Here is a 27,249-nt window from a genome sequence, read left to right as displayed (position 1 = left end):
TAACATGGCCTTTGATTATTACATTAAAAAAAGGAAAAACAGAAATCTGAATTATTGTTAGGCAGCTAAAAACTAACTACAGCCACTAGGGAGCAGGGTTTGTTCCTCTTGCAAAACCAGTCAGTTATTAATTGCCACACATGATATTAAATAATTATTAAAAAAAAAGTAGAATGAAAACATGGCAGCCTTGTGACTATCTGAGCACAACGTAGTTTCTAGGGTCATGGCTAGACCCTTACAATGCCTTGGTGTTTTACTTTATAGTTACGCTGCCTGGCAAACCGGAGCAGGGAGACAGTTGACCCACCTCAAGTATTTTTTTCAGCTTTTGGGAGGACTTTATGGACACAGATGCTGCAATTATTGCATGGAGTTGCTGTGAAGACAAAAAACAAAAATATTACAATTTGGTAAAAGCTTTGTAAGACATCAGTGCATGCATGTTTGTTTTAATTTACGACATAAAGACTTTGTCCCCCTGTTTGGTGATTCTAAATTGGCCCTGTCTGTGGGTGTGAGCAGGGCATGTGCCCCAGCATCAGATTTCTGCCAGGATACCCAAATGATGCTGAACTAAATTATTCAGGCTTGAAAATGTTAAGTTATGGAAATTTGTATTGTTGTTTGCATATTTATTTGGAAAACTTTTACACTGGATGCCTTTCCTTGACGTAATCCTCCCCATTTATCCGGGCTTGGGACTGGCACGAAGAAACACACTGGTTTGTGCATCGGGATCAACAGTACAGAGTAACTGGATTGTAGAAGAGAGGTGAAGAAGAGAGTGCAGACAGGGTGGAATGGGTGGAGAAGAGTGTCAGGAGTAATTTGTGACAGACGGGTATCAGCAAGAGTGAAAGGGAAGGTCTACAGGATGGTAGTGAGACCAGATTTGTTATATATGTTGGAGACGGAGGCCCTGACCAGAAAGAAGGAGACAGAGATAGAGGTAGCAGAGTTAACAATGCTAAGATTTGCATTGAGTGTGACGAGGATGGATAGGATTAGAAATGATGACATTAGAGGGTCAGCTCAGGTTGGACGGTTGGGAGACAAAGTCAGAGAGGTGTGATTGCGTTGGTTTGGACATGTGCAGAGGAGAGATGCTGGGTATATTGGGAGAAGGATGTTAATGAATAAAGCTGCCAGGCAAGAGGAAGGACTAAGAGAAGATTTATGGATGTGGAGAGAGAGGACATGAAGGTGATGGGTGTAACAGAACAAGATGCAGAGGACAGAAAGAGATGGAAGAAGATGATGCGCTGTGGCAGCCACTAATGGGAGCAGCCAAAAGAAGAAGAAGAAGATGTTAAGTTATGACTTCCCGGTCATCATGTTTAAAGGGCCAAAAGCCAAGTGCATTCATGTCAGCTGTGCCCAGCAGAGGTACAGGGAGGCCTGCCAGTCTGAAGTGCCCCCATGTGGATTAACTTATCCAAGAGTCCATTCAAAGAAATTCCCCTACTTTCAAGGCCCACCTCATTCCTCTCATGTCCCCACATCTGCGAACAAGACATTGCTTACTTTTCTTTATTTAATGTGCTTGCTGTCCAAAAAAAGTAAGGAAATGTAATGTTAAGATGCCAATATGGCTGAGTGTCTTAATCTCACTCCTGGGATGTAGTCACCTGCACATGGAAATAGACAAATTCCTGAGCAAAAAATATATCATTTTAATACTTACTGCAATAACCGTGACCAAAGGCAGCTAATTATATGATTAAAATTGAAACATAATGTTCAACTTAGAAAGGAGGGGCAGCAAAATAATGAGTTTGGTGCCAGGCATGCAGTGCCATAATTAGTCATTGCCTTATACACTTCATTTACATCTGACAAGTTCTTCATCTTCGTTTAAATTACATATGGAAACTGAAAAGCAGTTTTCCAGTTCCAAATCTGTAAAAGTCAGTACAGCTTTACAGTTGATGAGGAGCCTGAGCTGCAAGGGGAGGAGGAGGAGGAGGAGGAGGAGGACAAAAGCGGTCCAACATTTCATACTTACAGGAGTTAGCATTTGGATGCTTTCAGTGAAGTTCCCAACAAAGGCCATAATGGTCATTTTTTGCATCAACCGCTCGATTTTGCTGAACTGCATCATAAACCTGTCCTCGTCAGTCAGGTTCTCCAGAGGCTTTCTCTCTTTTTCATACTGCCGAAGTACTTTCACTTCATTATCAGTGGGTAAGAATCTCATCAAACATTCAACAAAATCCACCGGCAATGTCCTTAGGTCAAACCTGCAGAACAGAAATGAATGAAATGCCTGTCATTCTGTATATCGTATGCTTGTGCGTGTTGTTTCTTACTTTGGAGATATATTTCCTTTGGTTTTGAATTTTTTTATCTTGTTAGATAATACTGCGGTGGGCTGGCGCCCTGCCCAGGGTTTGTTTCGTGCCTTGTGCCCTGTGTTGGCTGGGATTGGCTCCAGCAGACCCTCGTGACCCTGTAGTTAGGATATAGTGGGTTGGATAATGGATGGATGGATGGATGTTAGATAATAGAATAAATCTCTCTATTTATCCAATCCATCTATAATGAAATGCTTGTTTCTTTTTACTCTTAGTTTGGCTAAACCTCTGTGTTTTGATCAAACTCGCACTGTGCCCATAACTTATACACATTTGCCAAACTTTTCTGCTTACTTCAACTAAACTTATTTGTGATGCAGCAAACACATTCTGCAGTCCAAGTCCTTTCTGTTTTTTTTTTGTCATTTCTTCTTTTATTTGTTAAAAAAGGAAAGCCAACTTTCTCGAGGCAAACTAAATCAATTTTTATTTCTCATGAACACAGGAAATTGAACCCATAAAATGAGACTTGAATGTCATTAGGGGATACAGATGGGCCGCAAGTACAAGCCAGACATCTTTCCCGAATGGCAGGACAGTCAATTGCAAGGATCATGGCAGCCTGACTGAGGATTCGTGTGTGGTTGCAGAGCTCGCCTGGTTTGGTTATTTAGTCACACGTGCCATCACTCCCTGGTAAGTGCCCATTATTATCTCAGTTATAAAGTGTGTCATTTTATTAAGATGGTTAAGGTCAGCAGGAGACACTTCCATCTGCTGTGTGCTTATATGTAGTAGGTGGGCATTTTAATTTTCTAATGGTGTAAAAGATATTAAAGAACCATGCCAAAAAATCAAGCCTTACCTCTTTAAGGAAAAACACAAGCATTATTTCAAGAGGATTCATATTTACCCCACAATGACCAAAACATAAAATAGTCAACAGCAATCTACGATTCTAGCCATTCAGTTTTACAGATTTCCCCCTCATATGATACCTATGAATGGAAGGATGTATGGCAGTGGCATCATTAAACTTTAATTCACAAAATTCTATTTAAAGCAATACAGACTGCTCACACTGCTCATATTACATTATTTACGCCATGGTGCTAGTTTATACTGCAGGCGTAGGCGAACACAAAAAACAAAATGAGGATTAATAATTGCCTTTAGTGTAATGCAGCTCATGTGAAACACTACAGTCAGCATGAACTGTCATCAGTGGGAATCATGGTGCAGCGGGGTTAGCATTGCCACATGCCAGCGATTTAGCACCCTGGGTTCAGATCCTGCTGCCAGATGTGGTCCATGTGGAGTTGGGCTGTCATACCACACCCCCAAAGAACTGAAGGGGCAGTTACTGTAACTGGCGATTGCAACTTTGCCACTGTGTGGAGTGTGTGTGTGTGTGTGTGTTTGTGTGTGTTGGCCTGTGATGTATTTGGATTGTGTTCAGGTCTGGTTCTTATCCTCAGGCTCATGTTATATCACATTGTGTTATGCTGACTAGTGAAACACAGAAAGTGTGGATTATATTATGGCTGTTATATCAGCACAGATCTTCATTAGTCAAACTTTTCAAAGTTTCAATGGGTGGCACATGTCTATGGGCAGAAAGCCAGTGCAAGTCACATATAGATTTGCACAGCTGGCATATTATCATGTATTTAATTTAGGTTTGTGTATATTATATCTATATATTAGTGCTGGACAGCAATTAAAACTTTTAAATGCGATTAATCACAGACAATCAAAATAAACTAATAATGAACTCAAAAGTAGTGTATTGCGTGTATTTGGCTTGCAAACACTTTAAACAAATAAGGTGCTTTTCAACAGCAGTATTCCCTTCACATAGTAGCAGTTCAAATACTTCTAGTTAACTTAAACATTAATGTAATCAAATCAAACATAAAACCAAAGCTATTTGCCACTGCCAGGGCATTAACATTTTATCTACTTTGTTACAGAAAAAGAAGTTAATCTCAGAGTCCAGAGCCACAATCACAACATTATAACAGACACCTTCCGAGCAACAGCAAGTTAACATTTCTAAATCCGTTTTTGTTTTTATCTGAACAGATACCAGCAGAAACAAACGCCTGTTGCTGCCTGTTGTGTCTTCTGTCTGTGCCTGTTTGCAGTTTGCGGCAGCAGCGGCCGTGTGTGGGGGGGTGTCGTTTCGACAGCCAGCAGGAATGCACGGTGGGCTGGCTGCCTGTCTGTCTGTCTTTGTGTACTTCCTGTCATCGGAAGTGTCGGTCCTCCCAGGCGAAAGTTGCATCAGCTACACGAACGTGTTCAGCACCTCGATCAGCTGGGGATCGATCAGCTGATGCCGGTACCTCACTTCCGGTTTCGATTTACATCTCTATCAAAAGTGGAGTCTGATAAATCAGAGTCCGATTCAATGATTGTTATCTCTCCACATGCCATTTTAGAAGCTGTTTACTATTCGCTACTCATGCACGCGCAGGGAATCGAAGTCAAATCAACAAAGCTAACTTTCCTTCTAGCAAAAGCATTGTAACAAGAAGATCACTGATATCTATTGATTGCTAGCGAGACTGAGGCGTTCAAAATAATAATAATAATAACAAAAGCTGTGTTAACGCACAATAAATTATTTTGACGGCCTTAATTAATTAATGCGTTAACACAATAATAACGCGTTAACTTGCCCAGCCCTAATATATATATATATATATATATATATATATATATATATATATATATATATATATATATATATATATATACACATAAATATATATACACACATATCTTCCGAACGGGCCGCAGCTGCGACGCATGCGCCTCAGTAACTGCTACTCCGTCATCTATGGCCCGGGGATGTTGCCAGCGGTGGCTGGAGGGGGGCGTGTAGTGTCCCTCTGCCGTTCCCATCAGCAAGTGGATTCACTGCCCACCACCACACACAGCTGCCTCGTTCGTTCTCGGTGGCGGCTGGTGATGCTGCAAGCGGTGATCCGGTTGTGGCTGAACGGAGGTCATTGAGGGTGATTGGGGCAGCAGGGGGTAGCATTGTAGTGTGCATCGGATGGCTGCCTATTGAATGGGGGTGATTCATTACCTGCCTTTGGCCGCACTTTGTTCGTTCTCAGTGGGCAGACGCCGCAGACAGCATACTGTACTGGAGATGACTGTGAGGTGGGCTGGTGATGAACTGCCCCTCACCACCCCCATTCATTCTCAATAGCAGGCCTGCTTGTACTGTTACGCACATAGCAGGAAGTTGTCTCTTGTCAATACATCAGACGTGTTGACGACGGGTGCCTTCCTGCTGTGATAGCGTGGACAGTGCTGTGCAGAAGAGCTCATCTTAATCTTTTGTCTTCACCCTTCACTAATGCCTCTGAAACACAAATCTGATGCAAGTGCTGGTGATACAGCAAAGAAGAGAAAAACCATCACCATTGAAAATAAAGTAGAAATAATAAAAAGGTCAGAGAGAGGTGACACTCCATCATTCATTGGCAGAGCACTTGGTTACAGATTTAGAAGTCCTAAAAGTAGATAAAGAGAAACCAGTTAAATAAATGAGACAAAAATATTATACTTGGTCATTTATTTATTGAGGAAAATGATCGAATATTACCTATTTGTGAGTGGCAAAAGTATGTGAACCTCTAGGATGATCAGTTAGTTTGAAGGTGAAATTCGACTCAGGTGTTTTCAATCAATGGGATGACAATCAGGTGTGAGTGGGCACCCTGTGTTATTTAAAGAACAGGGATCTATCAAAGTCTGCTCTTCACAACACGTTTGTGGAAGAGTATCATGGCACGAACAAAGGAGATTTCTGAGGACCTCAGAAAAAGAGTTGTTGATGCTCATCAGGCTGGAAAAGGTTACAAAACCATCTCTAAAGAGTTTGGACTCCACCAATCCACAGTCAGACAGATTGTGTACAAATGGAGGGAATTCAAGATCATTGTTACCCTCCCCAGGAGTGGCCAGCCAACAAGGATCACTCCAAGAGCAAGGCGTGTAATAGTCGGCGAGGTCACAAAGGACCCCAGGGTAACTTCTAAGCAACTGAAGCCCTCTCTCACATTGGCTAATGTTCATGTTCATGAGTCCACCATAAGGAGAACACTGAACAGCAATGGTGTGCATGGCAGGGTTGCAAGGAGAAATTCACTGCTCTCTAAAAGAAACATTGCTGCTTGTCTGCAATTTGCTGCAGTTTGCTAAAGATCACGTGGACAAACCAGAAGGCTACTGGAAGAATGTTTTGTGGACGGATGAGACCAAAATAGAACTTTTTGGTTTAAATGAAAAGCGTTATGTTTGGAGAAAGGAAAACACTGCATTCCAGCATAAGAACCTTATCCCATCTGTGAAACATGGTGGTGGTAGTATCATGGTGTGGGCCTGTTTTGCTGCATCTGGACCAGGACGGCTAGTCTTCATTGATGGAACAATGAATTGTGAATTATATCAGATAATTCTAAAGGAAAATGTCAGGCCATCTGTCCATGAACTGAATCTCAAGAGAAGGTGGGCCATGCAGCAAGACAACGACCCTAAGCACACAAGTTGTTCTACGAAAGAATGGTTAAAGAAGAATAAAGTTAATGTTTTGGAATGGCCAAGTCAAAGTCCTGACCTTAATCCAATCAAAATGTTGTAGAAGGACCTGAAGCGAGCAGTTAATGTGAGGAAACCCTCCAACATCCCAGAGTTAAAGCTGTTCTGTACGGAGGAATGGGCTCAAATTCCTCCAAGCCGGTGTGCAGGAATGATCAAAATGTTTAGTTGCAGTTATTGCTGCAAAGGGGTCACACCAGATACTGAAAGCAAAGGTTCACATACTTTTGCCACTCACAAATAGGTAATATTCGATCATTTTCCTCAATAAATAAATGACCAAGTATAATATTTTTGTCTCATTTGTTTAACTGGTTTCTCTTTATCTACTTTTAGGACTCAAGTGGAAATCTGATGTTTTAGGTCATATTTATGCAGGAATATAGAAAATTCTAAAAGGTTCACAAACTTTCAAGCACAACTGTATGTATGTATATATATTATATATATATATATATATATATATATATATATATATGTGTGTGTAAAAAATGGGTCCCTGTCATGAGCTGCAGAAGCAAGATACACATCTGTTCACTGTCTCAACCGAGATTCAACAGAAATAGGCACACAGGCTTCTTCTGTCAAAGACCACCCATTCACAACGCGAGCGGCAGAGAAACGAAGTGGCTGTAGAATATCGCAGACCTTTCGGGGTTGGCGATCGAAGCAAGCAGAGGGCAAACCTATCTTGAAGAAACACCACAAATTCTGCCAAATAAAATGGAATTGAGAGTCACCACACAAAATAAACAGGTATAGGTAAATAAAATCATAAAGAAGGAATTTGCTAAATTGTATACAATTTGAATCAAATTGCCATAAAGGAGAGAAGCAGTGGCTCATCACAGTGCACTGGTCAGTGCTGCTGCCTCATATCGCCAGGACATACGCTTTGAATTCTGGCCTGGGCTCCATCTGTGTGAGGTGAGTATCGTCTTTTCCTGTCTGTGTGGTTTTTCTTCTGTTTGTGTTGGTTTCCTTCCCACTTTCCCAAAGAGTGTGTGTTCACTAGTGACTTTCAACTGGTCCATATAAATGAGTGTGATTTTGTGACACAAGCATGGTCTATGATGGACTATCAGAACACTTGGTTACTGCTTCATACTCAAGGCTGCTAGGATAGGCCCCAGTCCACCACGGTCCTGAATTGAATTAAGTAGGGTTGGAAATACATGGATTGATGGATATAAAGCAAATAAGTCATTGAAAATTATATTTTATATTTTGTAATTCTGGGATAGGAAAAAATACTAAAGAGCAGTGCAAGAAACCCTCTTGTATGTCAGAATGGGGTCCAGTATGCATGGAGCTCGCACCAGCTGTTTCTGGGAACTCTGTAAGATGGCATCCAGTCCGTGTTAATTACAACTTTCTAACTTTGACTCCCTTTTATTTCTCTCTCTGTCTATTTTTTTTGAGGGCTCCGTGAGAACCCTAAATCCAAAGAGGACTGTTTCATTTATGTTAGGTAGAATGCCCAGAGGGGACTGGGTGTTCTCATGGTCTGGAATCCCTACAGATTTTATTTTTTCTCCAGCCGTCTGGAGTTTTTTTGTTTTTCTGTCCCCTGGCCATTGAACCTTACTCTTATTCGATGTTAATGTTGATTTATTTTTTATAATTATGTCTTTCATTTTTCTATTCTTTAATATGTAAAGCACTTTGAGCTACTGTTTGTATGAAAATATGCTATATAAATAAATGTTGTTGTTGTTGTTGTTGTTTTGTGACTTACATTTGAATTGCTTTACATATCTCCTCTGATGTTTTCCCAGCTTTTCTAAGAGTGATTGCCAGATTCTTTGCTCGATTAGCTTCAAGGAGGGTCACTTTATTAGGTCCTTTCTGGGTGATTTTCTGTTTACTAGAAGTCAAGTCAATGGCTGGGCCTTGAGCTTTTGTCTTGAACATTTCTTCAAATTCGTCCACATTTAAATCCTAATGAAGGAAAAAGAGTTTTTTTTAATGAGTCTAATCTTTTCATATTATTATTTTCAAAAGGTACATTACAAAGCAAATAAGAATAAACAATAACTCAATACAAGGTAACTGGTCATTTTAATTTAAACGGGTAAATCTCATGCAGTGGGCCGATGCTGGACTGCCAGTTTAATCCCCCTGACTGACCTTCTCTATGTGCCTGTTCTTCTTTGACATTATTGCATATTGGGATTTCTTCTAGTTTATTTCCTCACAATGGCTCTGTTTTACTCACAAGCACAACGTTTTCCCCCAATTACTGTATTAATTTCTTTGAGCCTTTTTTATCCCAGCTAAGGGTTTTTTAGATTAAGCTGTCAGCAAGTTCAAGTGGCTTAGGGTTTCACTGAAAACTACAAGGCTGCTGACTTTCTGTGTGACATAGGCTAAATCTCTTCATACATTGGAGGCTTCACTGCAAACATTCAGTGCTTTACACATACAGCTTTTGGTATGTCATTCACTGTGAAAGTCATCACATAAAGTAGATATAATTTAAGATATTTTAATTGAGAAATCCCGAAATGATGCAAACAATTTCATTATAAATCAGTTATTATTTTAAAATATAGGAAGTTCTCAGCATGAGATGCCCCCCGTTTCATCATTTGCATGATTCTCCATTTTCAAAAAAGTTGGGACAGTGTTTAAAATATAATAAAAACAGAATGCGATGATTTTGCAAATCATGTAAATGCTATACTTTATTGAAAATTGAACAAAGACAACATATAATAAGTAGAAACAGAGAAATGTTATTTGAAAAATATATACTAATGTTGAATATGATGCCAGCAACACGTTTCCAAAATGTTGGGAGAGGGGCATGTTTACCTCTTCTTTTAACAACACTCTGTAAACATTTGTGGTCTGAGTCTGTTGTGGTGTGGACTTTTGCATATAAGTTGATAAATATTTTGTATGCCTTTATTTGTAACTTGGACAAAGCAATGTAATTTAGTTTTACATTATTAATAAGAACAGCAATAGTCTGATGGTTAAGAACCAAACCCCCCTTTTAGGACGGAGTCTCTTTGTAATTTTATGACAGGGTTAGGGGGGAAGAGCCTCAAACCAGTATGGCAAGTGAGTCTCTGCACGACTCCCTCAGTCAACCCCCACAGGAAAGCCAGACTGCCTAGCTGGCAAACATCAGCTCAACACATGGTTTTGGGGGCAGGTATGAGGTTAGTCTGTCCCCCTATTGGTCTGAAGTATGACTGTTTGGAATTGGCTTGTATCAGAAGCCTTTAAGTACCATGACGCCCTATTGGCTGTAGGGGTTAGACAGAAAACCTACAAATGTTCTTGATTTACCTCACTCTCTCTTACCAAATGATGAAGGAGCATCTCACACACCATGAACTGAAAAGGACAACACAATGAAGAGCACAGCTCGGCAGCCATATTGAGACAGGCATGCGGATGAAGAAAGCTGAGCACAAATGATGCCTTAACTAAAAATATTTTAAGTAACTAACAGGTCTGTGTGCCGCCTGAAATTACGCATCAGCATTTATCAGGTTGTACGGTTATAAATGTAGAAGGGAAGGTGGGGAGAAGTTATATGGTACAACACCTTAGAAACAGTGGTAAGTCTGTGAGATCTGAGGCATTCTGTTAAAGGCTACATGTTAATAATACAAAAGGAGAAAGCAGAGTCACATATCACTGTACCAAGACGAAACAGCCTCATTAGTTGTGACATATCCCACCAGGTGTTGGTTTTTTTTTAGCGTTACAGAACTTTTTCAGTTTGTTTTGTTGCCCCATCCCAACTTGCTGGCATCCAGTTCAAATCGAGCACTTATTTTTCATAAAACAATAAACTTTCTCAGTTTAAACATTTGATACATTGTCATTGGTTTGCAAATGATCGTATTCAGTTTTTATTTACATTTTACACAGTGTCTCAGCTTTTTTGGAAACAGGGTTGTACAATTATGATTACTTGCTACAAAATTCATCACTGAATTTTTAAAAGAATGGAAATGGACAGGCCACATTGAACAGCACAATACAAATAAATAAAAACTATACGTAGGGAAAAAATGTTTGTGATAAAAGGGAAAAGTGGAGAATGGGGTTTTGTAGAACTGTGCAGTACAAAAAATAGAATTAGTCAAAACATATTGAATGCTGCTTGTATGTGAGGCCTTTACATGTAGACTTCCACATTTGTTGGCACTGCTTCAGTTAGTTATCGACAAAACCCTGCAAGTTTTCAGATGGAAGTGATGCAAATCCTGATTACGTTGTTCATCACTTCTCCTCTAATCCACATCCAGTCTAACAATAAGCCTCCAGGTATAATAAGGAAGACTGTTTGTTTTCTCAAGTACAGAAACGTTTAATTTTTGCTGTCATAAAATAACTCCCATGTATATGTTTTTTTTTAAATATTAATTTACTAGTTCTTTTTTAATATATTACTTTTTTAACTTTCAGTTAACAAATTGCATTAAGGTGAAAATTAGCATTGCTTTAGTGATCAAAACCACATTTTGACTTGTTTTCACACGTGACATTTTGTTGTCCTTCTTTATTCTCTCTGTATTGTCTTCAATCATGAATATCAGAAGAGTGACTGAAGACTACGTAAAACAACAGCCATGTAAGAGCTGCTTAGTCAAATTGCCATGCTACATTTTGATGATACGGAAGGCACTTACCTCCAGGATTCGTTCATCGTCAATCTCATTGAAGACTGTTCCATTTATCTGGTTTGGTTTTAAGGCCACCCAGTTAAAGACTGGCATGCGGAACTTTGTCTTGATTGGCTTTTTAATTTTTACCGCTACAGAAGAACAAAACCAAGAAAAAATGTTACTTGCCAAGATTCTGCATTATTTATAATGGTAGTTAAAACAATGACATGGTGAGAGGTGGAAGAAGGTTCTCAGTTTTCTTAATGAAGGATTTGAAGTTAGATGAGACAGAGACAAACTATTGCCAAGCATTTAATATGTTTAATCATTAATTTGTGACTAAATAACAAATTGAATGCAGGTGAATCAGTTTTAATTTGTACTAAGCTTTATCAGGAAACCATAAGCTAAAATGCTCTCATTTTGTTCTGCATGACGGAGGTCCTCCACGCATCCCAGATGCCACTGGCTGGTGATGTTAATGCCTTTGCAGTTACATGATGCTCCTTTGAGCTCACACTGCTAGTTAGTCCTGCTTCTGATAATCACACACTAAGCACTTTTATAGTTCTGCTTTAATTCAAGCTAGGCTTTGCTTCACCTTTTGTGCCTATGAACCTGGTGTGGCGGACGGAATTGTGTGGAGGAATTGTCCGCAGTGAACCAGGGAGGTAGTTAAACAGCAGCATTTGTGCAGTATCTCCCCGCAGTTCTCCTGTTTTTACTTCACAGGTCAAAACCACGGCCCAGCCATCACAGACAGCTCCTTCTGGAGAAGAACACTCCTTGCAGGACTGGACGTTTCGCCCCACAGTGCTCAGCTGAGGGAGGGGCACAGTGGTGGACGGCCGGCTGCGATGGCCGTAGAGGAGAAAGATGGGGGAAGGCAGCTTCTGAGGGACACTACGTCCCCCAGGATGAGAGATGGAGATGACCCTGCAGCATAGCGGTACCCCAGATTTCTGCAGGGTACCATGGGATTTGGAGTTCAGCTTCACAGCCCTGCTGGGTATCGTGAGTGCCGCCAGGAGATGCTGCAGAGAGACCTGAGAATCTTTATTTTTCGTATAGCCCAGAAGTACTCCCAAGTCGCGGGAATGGAAACACAGAAGTACTTCCGGGCTGAAGAAAAATACTATTCTCCATCTGACCCAGAATATAAAAAGGACTGGTGGAGACCCAGCAAGCGAGCCGTAATTGGGAGGTAGTGGACAGAGCTTGCTTAGAGGTGTGGAGGAGAGATTTACGTGTAGTAGTATTATTATTGTTATTGTGTTGCCCGTTTATGGTGGTGGAGGGGCTTCAGGGCACTATTCCAAGAAGAAAAGTATTAAACAACGTCTTGGTGATTTTACCCTGTGTTCTGTGTGTCTGTCTGTTGGGTTGAAAGAGGCAACAGTGACGTCTAGCGTCTTACACTGGATTTGTAGAATTGTTTTGAATTTGTTCTTATTACTCTTTGAATCAATCAATCTGTGTGCTGACCTTTAATCACTTGTATTATTATAGCATGTTTCTGTTCATTGGCTCCTGTGTTTGAACTAGCTTTCATATTCTCTAGCGATTCAACTCACATTATTTCTATCTTTCAGTAACATCGCACACCCAATAGGCAGCTAACTACTGAATGCTCAGAGCGGATGAAGACCCAGCAGTCATGTTACCACAATAAGGTGAACACAGACTGAGCGCTGGTGTTCTTATATTTTGTAATGTAAAAAAGCCAAAGGCAAATGAGATTAATAGTGTTATCATCAGAAGTGGATAAAAACGAGTTACATTTACTTGAGTAACTTTTTTAAAAAATTGTACTTCTTAGAGTAGTTTTACTGCAGCATACTTTCTACTTTTACTTGAGTACATTTGTGAAGAAGAAACACTACTCTTACTCCGCTACATTGGGCAACACTCGACTCGTTACTTTTTTCCATTTATACATTAAACTATATTTTTGCAAGAGAGAAGTTTCCAGTGGATCTACCGCATGACTGTTTCACCAATCAGATGTAGCCATGCAGTCACATGACCACACACAAACTTCCTGCGTCTTGCAGCCTGTGAGAGACTTTTTAGTCATGCGGGGCTCCTGTTCACTGCTAAACGGTCACAGCTTCACTGCAAGAACCAGATCGTCATTCCCAAGCCTGCCTTTCATGTCTTTTCTTTGATTCCCCCTTCTTTTTTGTGCTGACCCGTATATGTACACACCCGTCTCCGTGAGCCTTCATCACACGCCGCAGGAAGCCAATAAATCAAATGAGAATGATCCTGCACATGCAGGTGCGACTCGCTCCAACTACCTCATTAACTCCCCGCGGTTGTGCAGTTGTGTCCACGGAGAGTGACACAGCTTTATGGATTTGAAAATGGCATTTTGTTTTTTGAAGCCACAGACCCGCTACACCACAAAGTGCATATGCAGTATTATACTGTCAATGTACAGGATACCTCATCACTGTGAGTAGTTTGCACTGTTCAGACATACATGTTACCTACTGTAGGTATCGGCTTCAAAAGCTTTGTTGTGAAAAACTGAGATTTGGAACTTTGTGTTATTTGTGCATCTTTATTTTGTAAAGATGTGATTTATTTTTACTCATTTATTTTATAATTTGGAAATAGCAGAACTTTCACATTATTTTATATTTGTGTCTGTCTTATTACAACATTTCTAAAAAATAAATCATTTATTATGTTCAAACAGTTACTCAGTACTTGAGTAGTCTTTTCACCAAATACTTTTTTACTCTTACTTGAGTAATTTTTTGGATGACTATTTTTTACTTCTACTTGAGTGATATTATTTTGAAGTAATGCTACTCTTACTTGAGTACAATTTTTGGCTACTCTACCCACCGCTGGTTATCATACTCAATACAATAATTTACAAGGATGTTTATTAACATCACACTACAGCAAAAAAAAAAAAAAGAAATATTAAGTCAATGAGATACGTTCACATCTCATTCTCTGCCAAAGAACATGACCAGACAATGGAAATAGGAAAATACGTTCCTTTCACTGCCAAGTGCCGATGTAAGAATGTCACAAATTATGTGAAGGAAATAAGCATTTCTTCAAGGCCACCAGTTAATTTAAAGGCCAAGTTAATCCAAATATGAAAGGTCATGGTTAATTTCAGTGTGCTCAGCCATTTAACGAAGTGTGGAGTTCATGGGAGTTTATTAGTTTCTCCTCATAAGAAAGTGCTGGGGCTGAAGTTTGAAAGGCTCCTCAATACGATGCATTAGAAGATAACACAAGACCAACACGTAACGCACAGAAAGCAATAAGGTTCATTATTTAGTGTATTATTGTGGGGTTTTTTTTTGTTAATAAGTCACCTGTTTTTCCTTTTTCCTCGCACTTCCCCATTTTTATTCTGGGTTTGGGGTTGTCTCAAAGCAGAATTAAGGATTACAGCCTATCATGATGAGCCTCTGACTAAAACTAATAATAAAAATCTGCAGGCAATTTGTTAACAACAACATGAATTATTTGAAATGCAGCAAATACATCTTATATTTCTTAAATACTTCATATACATACATACCGAGTCTTAAGACAAATAATGCATTTTTTTGCCATGGTTGCTTTTTGGTCAGATGTGCAAATAAGAATTTCACTGTCCTCTGCACACTTGATGGTACAACTACCTCTGCTACATGTGCTGCAGAACCATTAAATACGCAGCACTTCATGAGAAACACCTAAGCACTGCCAGTGGGGCTGATGTGATCCGGAGAATTGTATCTGCATAAAATGAGTTTGATTGATGAGGTTGCCTGATGTGGGCAGAATGTGTCTTTACTGCCACTGCCAAATGTTCTGAATGATGAGTTAGTTTATTTATTTTAGAAATTACCTGTTGATCCTCAGTTAAATTGAAAAGCTGATGAAATGAGATAATTTGCTGATTACGTGACTACTGTTTAGATTTGTCTCTATGATATAAAATAATCCTGGGACGAGATGAGACTTTCTGGAAGCAGGTCCCGTGAGATGGAGACTTTTGCCATAAGATTCTTTCAAGTCACGCCCTACTTACAACCATTTTCAAACAAGACCGCGGTCATCTCACCACTCAGTCGCGTGAATGCTTTTGTCAGACACACTTCCTGCGCTCTCAGCTTTTAGTCGTGTGAAAGCGAAATGAGTACACGGGCAATCCTAGCAGTGAGAAATGATGAAGTCAAACGAATTAACTTGAAAACTGTCGATCAGTTACACGGCAAATTGATTAAATGCGTATCAACAGACTATGCTGAAGCATTTGGGGGTGATAGTGTGGAAGATGAAAACATCAACTTTCAACATCCCATAGAATATCTATTAGCGTTAACAACGACTGGTCTCCCACCGGCTGAATTACTGTTGAAAGAAGGATGTATCGTAATGTTATTGTGTAATTTATGTATGAGTGATGGACTATGCAATGGAACAAGATTAGTTGTATTAAAAATTGTTTGAACAATTCTGACATGTAAAATTTTAACAGGTGACAAGAGAGGTAATGTATTACATCTTCTGCAAATAACATTAGACACCAAAGGAGATCTTGATATGCCATTCATATTAAAATGTTTACAGCTTCCCGTTAGAATAGCTTTTGCTATGGCAATTAACAAATCACAGGGACAAACTTTCCAAAAAGTCGGTTTATTTATTAGAGAGAAAGACACGATATTCACTCACGGGCAGTTATTCGTTGCGTTGTCACGATGTAAGTCCAAACAAAGAATCAAAATTCAATGTGATCTTAAAGAAAAGTTAATTCTAAATATTGTTTTTACTGAAGTTTTAAAGTAAACGTGAAAATAATGCAAATGCAACAATTCCCATGAAAACAACAATCTCTTTTAATTGTATATCTGGTTAACCAAACCCGGGGGCTGTGAGCAAAGCGAGCAGGGGGTGGAGCCCCCTGTATAAAAAACAAAACCAAAGTACAAGTTAAGTGTTGTCAGATTCACAGTGAGACTCAAACGAAGGTCAGAATGAACCCAAGTGGATGAAATGTTGTTTGGTTCTTTTGAACTCCTGGCCCATGAAGTCATCTTGCAGCACCGAATCTCTCAGTGAAGTTTATTTCCCTAATCAAAGATTCCTTAAAGATGAGGTTGTGCCAACCATACCATGCGATCTGCCACTGCTACGGCCTGAAGCTGAGAACAGTGGAAGGCTCGAGGGACTGAAATGCTTTGTTGTCACAGCATTTAAAACCAGGACGGGGATAAAAACTATTTTTTTATTGAAGCTGTAGAATTATCATCACAATATGAGTTATCAATAACCTTTCATGAGTGCAGCTGGAATTACAGTTTGTGACCTGGAATATTAAATATCCTTGTAAATGGTTACATGTTCTCAGGAAGTATGGGAGTCAGTTAAAGTTCACGAATTTGCTTTGCCTCCTTATGCCAGTCCATGCTTGGGCACACTGTTCACGTTTGTCACTGTGCTTTTACTGGCAAATCAAAGCCAGCTGTGCACTTCCTACAGGATCAGGTATCAACATTTCACATTTGCATGGCAGAACAAGACTTCTATTTAGCTGAGAGAGCTGCTCACCTTGGCATTTACTTCATCCACTACTCGCCTGTTTAAACAGAACATTGTTGGCCTTGTTTAATGAGTTTTGACTGCTGCTGTTTTATGATATTTCGTTGTTGTCATTAAAATAAAGTTTACAGAATTTGCATAAATCATAGGAATGATTAACAGTGCGTATCCTGATGCAGTTTTGTATTTTTTTAGCATTCTTTTAACTACTTGGTGTAGAAAAACGTAGCTCTCCTTCAATGTCCTGCTGCTTTCTGCTAGCGACGTTCAGTACTTTAAAAAGAAAGATGACCAAGACGCCACATTTAAGATCATAGAGTGCTCGAGAAAGACATGTGGTGCAGTGGTTAAGGCTTTGGACTTCAAAACATGAAATTGTGGGTTCAAATCCTGCCTCTGACGCTGTGTGACCCTAAGCAAGTCACGTCACCTGCCTGGGCTCTAATTGGAAAAACAAAAGAAATGTAACCAGTTGTATCTCAAATGTTGCAAGTCACTTTTGGCTTAAAGTGTTGGGCTAAATAAATAAATGTAGAAAGAAGATGGGCAGGAGAAAAGACAGATGCCTTAACCCATTTATGCCCAAGGAGTGTGTGCATGAAATTCACATATGTTGCGTAGAAAAATATAAGGAACAAGAATTTGAAGAGAAAAGAAATGCATTCCATTATTGAGTTATGTGGCGTTTCAAAATTGGAACACTAGGCAAATCCACTTCTTACATTATACATAACGTATAAAATTACCTGACTGTCATTCCAATAATGGAACACGAGGCATTAATGGGTTAAGGGCCTAAAGGTGGCAGGGCTGCAAGTGTTTAGTTGGGGGTCCGCTTTTCAGGATGTGTTTCCATTTATGGTACACTGGGAACAGATAACTTTTGGGGCCTTAACACAATGCACGGAGGCCAAATGTCAATGGATCTTTGTGTTTAATTATTGTTTGAGAACTATTTAAAGTAACAGACCATAATTATCAAAATGTTGCATACTGAAAATTCAAGCAAGAAATTTCACTGTACTTTACACATGTGACAATATTAATATTACTACTAATGATGATGGATTTCCACTTTCCATTTGCCTCTAATCTTTTAATGCCGCTGTACATGTTTCCTTCATTTGAATAAACACACATATAAATAAATAAATACATACATATATGTATAAATGTCTATTAAAATATTTTATTTACTAGGAAGAAATCAAACTACAATATGACTTGGCAATAGCAGGCGTCTCTCGTCTTGCACAGGCATTTTTTAAAGACTCACAGATGCTAACACAGAAAGATGCTATTTTCATTATAAATCAGTCTCAGGGAGAATGAAGTCCCCAAGTCAGAGACAATCATCCGGGCATCTTGTTCTGATAACATTTTCTGGCTCATTAATTAGCCCCCGTTTCCCAGCTTTCTAATGGTTCTCATTTTATAATGAATATAGCAATAAAGGCATTCATCACACACACACACACACGGTACAGCACAACACAACACAACACAACACAACACAGAAAACACCAGAGAAACCTACAGAAAAGCTTGATGGGTCCCTCTTTATAGGCGCAGAAAAGATAAAAAAGAAGGCAAGAATTTATTACTCAGAGAAAAGACAACACAAGATCAGCCCGACTGCATTAGAATTAAATTCGTGAAGCAATGAGCTCCACAACTTGAAAGTTCAAATGCAGCCTGACTGTTACGGTGAATAAAGCAGTAAAAAGTCAACTGAAATCAAAACAAGTTTACAGTAATAACAATTCTTGATTTTCCTAGATGTCTGCATTAGTAATTAAAAGGTCTTTCGAAAACCCCTCCGACTAGCCACATGGAAGCTATTTGTTGCTCCTTCACTATGTGGGTCACCTGGTCTCTACAGGATATCTAGAGGAGTGGGATTTGCTGTGGAAGGTGGGGAAAGTGCCAGGCGCTAATGGCGGTCTCTGTGTTGAGAGGCACTGCTATTTCTCCAAGATTATAAATAACAATGCTAGTAATCCCAGAGTCTTATTTTCTACAATTGATCGCCTACTAAACCCAGGTAACTCAAAGGAATGCCTCCTAAGTACTTCCAGTAAAACCTGTGAGGCTATCGCTGTATTTTTCAATCAAAAAATTAATGATATTAGAAATAACATAGTATATCCCTCCAACACTAAGGATCCTCCTAAACCCCAGCATTCTGTTATAAACAAATTAAACTCTTTCACTAGGATAGATTTACCTGATTTACAAAAAATAATATCTCAATTAAAACCCTCCACCTGCGTCCTTGACCCAATACCAACAAATTATTTCAAAGAAGTATCAGGCGTGCTAATTGATAATGTTCTGGACATAGTAAATTCGTCATTAGATACGGGGGTCTTCCCAGACTGTCTTACGACTGCTGTATTTAAACCCCTACTTAAGAAACATAATCTGACCCCTCGCTCTTGAAAATTTTAGACCCATCTCTAACCTGCCTTTCTTAAGTAAAGTTCTGGAGAAGGCAGTCATTATGCAGTTAAATGACCACCTCAATAAACATGCTATTCTTGATAAATTTCAGTCGGGTTTTAGAACAAATCACAGCACAGAAACTGCACTTGTTAAAGTAGTAAATGACTTGGGTGAATGCAGACAGAGGCCATTTATCTGTTCTCATCCTCTTAGATCTGAGTGCTGCATTTGACACCATTGATCATAATATTCTTAGAAATCGCCTTAGTCAATGGGTGGGCCTCTCTGGCAGTGTCTTAAATTGGTTTGAATCCTACCTGACAGGGAGAAAATATTTTGTTAGTTGTGGTAACTTGAAGACACATGATATCCGATATGTTGTTCCACAAGGCTCTATCCTGGGTCGGCTGCTCTTCTCAATCTACATGCTTCCGTTAGGTCAGATTATCTCAGGGCACAACGTGAGCTACCACAGCTATGCTGATGACACACAGCTGTACTTATCAATAGCACCTGATGACCCGATTCTCTTGATTCACTAACACAATGTCTGACTTGTATCTCAGAATGGATGAATAGTAACTTTCTCAAGTTAAATAAAGAGAAAACTGAAATCTTAGTGATTAGCAATAATGGATACAATGAGGCTATTAGAAATAAACTGGATACATTAGGATTAAAAGTCAAGACGGAGGTAAAAAGCTTAGGGGTAATTGTTGACTGTAATCTGAATTTTAAATAACATATTAATCAGATCACTAGGACAGCATTTTTCACTTAAGAAACATAAGTAAAGTTAGACCTCTTATATCACTGAAAGATGCTGAGAAATTAGTTCACGCGTTTGTTTTCAGTCGACTAGATTACTGTAACGCACTCCTCTCAGGACTACCCAAAAAAGACATAAATCGTTTGCAACTAGTGCAGAATGCAGCTGCTAGAATCCTAACTAGGAAAAGAAAATCTGAACACATTTCTCCAGTTTTGATGTCACTACACTGGTTACCTGTGTCATTCAGGATTGACTTTAAAATTCTGCTTATGGTTTATAAAGCCTTAAATAATCTGCCCCATCTTATATATCGGAATGTCTGACACCTTATATTCCAAATCGTAACCTCAGATCCTCAAATGAGTGTCTCCTTAGAATTCCAAGAACAAAACTTAAAAGAAGTGGTGAGGCGGCCTTCTGCTGCTATGCACCTAAAATCTGGAATAGCCTGCCAATAGGAATTCGCCAGGCTGATACAGTAGAGCACTTTAAAACACTGCTGAAAACACATTACTTTAACATGGCCTTTTTATAACTTCACTTTAACTTAATCCTGATACTCTGTATGTTCAATTCATCATAATAACTATTCATGGTGGCTCTAAAATCTGTACTGACCCCTACTCTCTTTTCTGTTTCTTTTTCCGGTTTCTTTGTGGTGGTGGCCTGAGCCACCTCCACCTACTCAAAGCTTCATGATGCTCCAACAATGATGGACGGATTAAAAGGCAGAAGTCTACGTGACCATCATCATCATCAAGCCCTTCCGTGAGAACCCTAAATCCAAAGAGGACTGTTTCATTTATGTTAGGTAGAATGCCCAGAGGGGACTGGGTGGTCTCATGGTCTGGAATCCCTACAGATTTTATTTTTTCTCCAGCCGTCTGGAGTTTTTTTGTTTTTCTGTCCCCCCTGGCCATTGGACCTTACTCTTATTCGATGTTAATTAATGTTGATTTATTTTGTTTTCTTATTGTGTCTTTTATTTTTCTATTCTTTATTATGTAAAGCACTTTGAGCTACTGTTTGTATGAAAATGTGCTATATAAATAAATGTTGTGTTTAGGAGGTTATTTATGTTCAAGTGACCAGAGGTGACACTCCTAAGCCTCCCTGCTGGAAAAACCTGTCCTTGTGTACTTGAATGGACACTGGAAGATAGCTGGGCTTTGGAAGAACAGCAGTCATGGCCATTGAACAGCTGAGCAAATCTTAGCAGTTTAACAGACATATGAGAAAGGAAAGGATTTCAGTACACGTCTACGTATTGGCAGACTTTTTGTAAGCTTAAGTCTGTGTAATCTATAGGAATATGGGATTCCAGGGGCTTACCTTGCATTTAAAGAAAGCATGGAATGCTGTGTAGGGTGTATCTCGACTCCTGTTCTGTTGTGCTCTTCTGAATGGTTATCGGAGGTGCATGCAGAACTTTCAAGTGTCCATGTTTGATATCTCCCAGTTGTTGTTTGAGGATGGCAGCTAGATATGACATGTTTTAATCAGAATGAGCACCGACCAACTCTAACATCGTATTCCGCTCCTGGAAAATAGTAGCTTGCTGCTCTCTACAGAGGCAGCACGGGGGCGCAGTGGTAGTGATGCTGCCTCGCAGTAAGGAGACCCGGGTTCGCTTCCCGGGACCTCCCTGCGTGGAGTTTGCATGTTCACCCCGTGTCTGCGTGGCTTTGCTCCGGGTACTCCGGTTTCCTCTCACAGTCCAAAGACATGCAGGTTAGGTGCATTGGTGATCCTAAATTGTCCCTAGTGTGTGCTTGGTGTGTGTGTGTGTGTGTGCCCTGCGGTGGGCTGGCACCCTGCCTGGGGTTTGTTTCCTGCCTTGCGCCCTGTGTTGGTAGGGATCGGCTCCCTAGCTCAAGACTGACCAGGGGGACGAGTTGTGTGGGAATTGTGCAAAACTCAGATGATCAAGCAGGGTCCAAGTCTGTGACAAAGATTTCAGTTTAATAGTCAGAGTTGCCAGTTTATTAGGAACACCTAGCAGTGTAGCGTGCCTCCTTTGGCCTTCAGAACAGCATGGATCCCATCCGATGCTTAGTGTGTTGTTCAGAAATGCTTTACCATGCATGGGTACACAAATGGCTGCTTTGTGCAATTCCTGCAGAATGGATGACTTCAAAGTCATACAGCCATTTCCACCTTATCTTATAGATGCTCAATAGGGTGGACATTCAGGGGCTGTGAAGGCCACTAAAGCAATGACAACTTGCTGTTATGTACCCAAAACCACTCAACAATGATAAGTTCCCAGTGACATGGTGCGTTATTGTGCTGGAAATCTCCATCCAAGTGTGGATCAGTTGTTACTACTAAGAGATGTACTTAGTCAGGAACAATGTTCAGATAAGCCATGACACTCAGAGGCTCCTCAGTAGGTGGCAGTGCCTTGTCCACACCATCACACTGCTACAGCGGATATAAAAAGTCTACACACCCTTGCCAATATGGCAGGTTTTGTGTATAAAAAAAAAACAAAAAAAAAAACCGAGAAATCCTGTCAGAACGTATTCCACCTTTATTGCAACATTGCAGTCTACACAAAGACACCAAAATGATTGGCTCCATTAACTCATGCTGCTTGTACCAAATTAATTTCCTTCCATCAGCATAGTGAAAAAAGAAAACTGGGTTTACCCAATCATGCAATTTTTTCCCACCCTTCAATGGTCCATGTTTGTTGCTTTTGTGCCCACCATAGAAGCACTGGTACCCGCCATGATCTTTGGCTGTTGCAGTCCATTCGAGTTCAGGGTGTTGTACCTAATAAACTGGCAATTCAGTGCCAGTCCCCATTCTCACCCATTATTATGAGCCTTAAAAATAAAATTATGAGAAACACCAGGCTTCAGCGCATTCAGAGAGCAGTGTTATCTGGCTCACTCTTTGTGACTGAGTGATGACAACCTCAAAGCACAACTACTGCCTCTGCTGATCAAAAGGAGGCAGCTGAGGTGGTCAGGTGTGCGGTGATGACACCCCCATCCAATTACTCACAGGGGGTGTGTACCAAACCAATACCAGCATGCAATGGGGGGATTCCACAGAAATATCTGGAGACTGTTGCTAGCTATAGGCCGGCCTGGTCTGTTCAGCTTGGCCAGTTGCCACAATGACCCTTACCAGGACAAGCTGATGGACAGTGAGTGTTTGACTCTATCATTAAACTTTACATGGAATTTGTAATGTGCAGACATATTTGAACTACTCCTAGTAAATTGAATATTTTTTTTTCATGAATAACATTAGAAAGAATGACTACAACCTGCTCATGACGTAACATTCTCAAACCTATTTGATCCAAGTCAGAGCTGCAGGGAGCTGAAGCCTATACTGGCAGCAGTGGGTGCCAAAGACAGCTGGAGACAGGGTACTAGCCCATCTAGGGTCCATTCACATAAACACCCACTCTCATGGTGGGCCAGTTTGGGACTGGCAATTAACTAACATGGAAATCATTAGGGATGTGGGAGGAAAACCCATGCAGACATGGAGAGAATATGCAAACCGCACACAGACGATAACCAGAAAGGGGGCTTGAACCCAGGATGCAGGATCTCTGAGGCAGTATTGTTAACCGCTGTGCTACCCAGGATAATCAATTATAAAAATAATCAAAGATATTTTTTATTAAGACTGCTTTATGGGGTCTTCACAAAATTCTATGGTACAGTAAAACCTCGATTAACCGCTGGGGCCTACCTATTACTGTACTACTACTGCCGTGTGGTGCGCTGCGAGCGCTGCACATTAGAACAACTGTCCCTTCTGCTAGCGCGTAGTGGTCTTCCCCAGCACCACAGTGTCAGGCCGCACTTTGAAATCACAGTGTGTTACGTACCTTCAGTTTTAATAGCATTTCGTGACTTTTCTCTTTTATTATAATTAATGAACTATACATTGTTATGACTGATAAATGTAAGCGTGTGGTGTTGGAATTGTCCGAAAAAGCTGAAATTATTAAACCTTTTACAAAATGGCAAAAGTGCTTCAAGTATTGCTTCAATTTACGGGTAGGAAGAACAACAGTGAACTATATAAATTTTGATGCCGAGAAAATTGAAAAACATGTTGAAAATGGAAACAGCTGACGGTATTGTTAATGTATTAATTATTAATGTTCTCCTGTATAGGGTGGTCCAGACCTAATTATGCAATTTTCATTACGCTATAACTTATTAAGTTTATTACATAGAAAATCACCCGAAAAATCCCGGACCATCGAGAAGTGTGCGAACTGACGACATGAAGAATCGTCTTTGCGCCAAACTGGAATTGTCCCCGCATAAATCAAAGTCATCCAGACAATCTGGCTCTGCATAAATAGATCTGCACCAACCTGTAAATTGTTATATTATGATTTGTTAATATATTGTGACTTGCATGAAGCTTGTGATTCGCTGTTGGGGAGCAGACAGTGTGCAATGAAAGCTGTAAGTAATGGGACTGGGTGAAGGGCTTCTGTTCTGTGGGGGGCAAACACGCCTCTTAGGAGACAAGTGAGAGAAGAATTTAGGAGAAAGGGGAAGGTGCGGCGGAAGGACATTTTGAATAGGGAGTCAGGAGACAATAAGCAGGAGTGTTTGTGGCATAGAGAAAAAGGCAACGTGAATGGCAGGAGATAAGCTGATTGGTAGGTAAGCTTTCTTTTATTGTTTTGGAGGTGTGCTCCATAACCCAGATAACAGAGTATAAGACAGGGCACCTGAAGATTCCAAGTAAAACGCAGAAAACTCCAGTACCTCTCAGTAGTGTTTTCTTATTATGCTGGTCGTTACAATATTATATGGATTCATTCATTTTGTTAATACTATTATATATTTTGTCTTGTAAATAAATATGACTATTCGCTAATCTACACTATATCATTTTTAAAGTCGCTAATCTTTTACCCGTCTTTTCTCTTCTCTGTCATGGCCTCAGTCCCGAACCCCATCGGATAATCGAGGTTTTACTGTATTCTGAATGACCCAGGTTTTAATAGTGAAAAAGCACACTGGTTACTGGTTCTATAGAGCAGCACCATAGATCTTAGTTCCATTCCAAGCCTGGTCACTCACTGTCTGTGTGAAGCTTGCATGTTCTCCATGTGACACTGTGTGCTGTCCCTGGTGACATATGAAGGACTTGCAGGTTAGGTTATCTGAAGGCTCATAAATGAGAATGGGGGGGTGTGCGAGTGTGTCCTCTGATGGACTGGTCATTACCCTAATGCCCAGTGCTGCTGGGACACCTTCAGAAACGGACTGACTAAAGACAGGCCGCTCAGTTACTACAGTATTGTGTATCATTGTGTACTGAGTTGTAACTTATGTCTTACCCCATCCATCATTTTCTGGTAACTGTTTCACATGATATCTAAATGTTTGCCCACTACATTAATTTACGACGTGCAGACCTCCCCTGCTGAAAGATAAATTAAACCTTTTTTCTCTTAAATGAAACAGTAGCAGATGTGTGTTAAAATCAGCATATAGTGTCTTTTAATGAGCAGAAGAGAGGACACTTAAAAAAATAAATAAAATCCCTGAGTCACGGCCACTGTTTGTGGTGGTCTTACCTGCTAACCCTGAGTTGAAGATAACGGTGGGGGATCCTGAGCCAGGTAATGGGGGTGCTGCAGGAGGAGGAGGAGGAGCAGGTGGTGGTGAGGCTTCGACTGCTGGACCCGGAGGAAGAGGGGGAGGAGGGGGAGGAGGAGGAGGAGGAGGTGGAGGGGGTGGTGGAGGAGGCGGTGGGGGTGGTGGTGCAGCCGATGGCCCATTTGGCACTGAAAAATGGAAAAACATGAAAGCGATCAAAATCCAAAGCCCCCAAACCCACCCCTATGACCTAATTATTTCATCAATGTAACGTAAGGAAAAATTTCATGGGTCAGAACAAGGTCAGAATTAAATATAACAATGAAAAGCAGTACATGTGACCAGTCAAAGTAACAAGACTGGAGGTACAAGCCTCATTAATCAGCAGGCCTACAGGCTACCAGACTCGTAGTAAGCTTATTATCTTCCATTAATCTATTGACCATGGGAGGTCCAAACCCTGTACCATTCCCAAGTGAAAGGCTTTCAGCCATTAACAGCTAATGAAGGTTAGTAAAGGAATTAGAAAATGAACTCACCTGCCCCAGGCACTGGTGGTGGAGGTGGAGGGGGCAACACTGTCGACACTGTGCCAGCGGGAGTAAAGTGTGAGCCTGACACCAAACCTGTGGCTGCATCAGATCCACCGGCCACTGCCACTGCTGCTGCCCCTTGTTGCATTGAAGGAAGAATCGAAATGTCCCCATCCCCTTTCTTTTGGATTTTTATTGTGCCTTGCTTCTCCAGTTCGTGAATCTTTTTTTCAAGATTGGATTGCCTTTGGATCGCTTCATCTTTCTCCTTCACCATTCTCCGCAGCGTGTGCACCTGGGTACTGGCATCTTTGTAAACGTCCTGTTGGCCAGAGGACAAGCAGGGATCAATAAGGAGGAATGCAAAAGATCGTCACAAACTCAAGTCTGAAATAAGAATGATTTGCCACCATTTATGTGTAAATGGTTGATGTTCCTCAGTTCAACGTGTCAGTTTTACTCATTTTGAAACAAATCAGTCCGCATGATCTGAAAACCTGCGATAGAGCCGAGAATCTGAGCAAGTGCTCTTTGTCATTGATGGCATGTTAATTAATTGAAGGAAGGCCACTGGAGCCTTGTGATAATTATGAGACTTGCAACTTGTGTCTCTTATTTCATTCATTAATAAATCCATCAAAGACTCTTAAAAGACTAAACTGGCACTGCAGTCGTCTCAGTGAGCTCTTACTCTCAACTCTTTGTCTAAACTCTTTCATTACAATTCAGTTTCATTACATAAGCCAACAATGAGTTGCTAGGTAAAGTGGGAAACCTGAATTAGTCTAAGAATTT

General features: G+C 40.4%; 1 protein-coding gene across 7 annotated transcripts in view; it reads right to left on the bottom strand.

Moving 5' to 3' along the window:
- fmnl2a (formin-like 2a) overlaps positions 1-27,249 on the bottom strand; it is a 356,613-nt gene that overhangs the window by 24,584 nt on the left and 304,780 nt on the right. For 4 of the 7 annotated variants that reach the window (XM_039757419.1, XM_039757422.1, XM_039757421.1 and 1 more), the window contains exons 14-20: positions 26,461-26,776; positions 25,900-26,109; positions 18,645-18,665; positions 11,570-11,694; positions 8,653-8,855; positions 2,009-2,243; positions 311-379 (exon numbers count right to left, since the gene is read on the bottom strand). In XM_039757419.1, coding sequence (XP_039613353.1) covers positions 311-379; positions 2,009-2,243; positions 8,653-8,855; positions 11,570-11,694; positions 18,645-18,665; positions 25,900-26,109; positions 26,461-26,776 — 1,179 coding nt within the window. The remainder of the gene's footprint in view (positions 1-310; positions 380-2,008; positions 2,244-8,652; positions 8,856-11,569; positions 11,695-18,644; positions 18,666-25,899; positions 26,110-26,460; positions 26,777-27,249) is intronic. The other 3 variants (XM_039757426.1, XM_039757425.1, XM_039757424.1) reach the window with 1 other exon arrangement.

Source organism: Polypterus senegalus, chromosome 6 (genome assembly GCF_016835505.1).
Source record: "Polypterus senegalus isolate Bchr_013 chromosome 6, ASM1683550v1, whole genome shotgun sequence".
In the NCBI taxonomy this organism is placed as follows: Eukaryota; Metazoa; Chordata; class Cladistia; order Polypteriformes; family Polypteridae; genus Polypterus; species Polypterus senegalus.
This window is presented reverse-complemented; position numbering and strand designations above follow the sequence as displayed.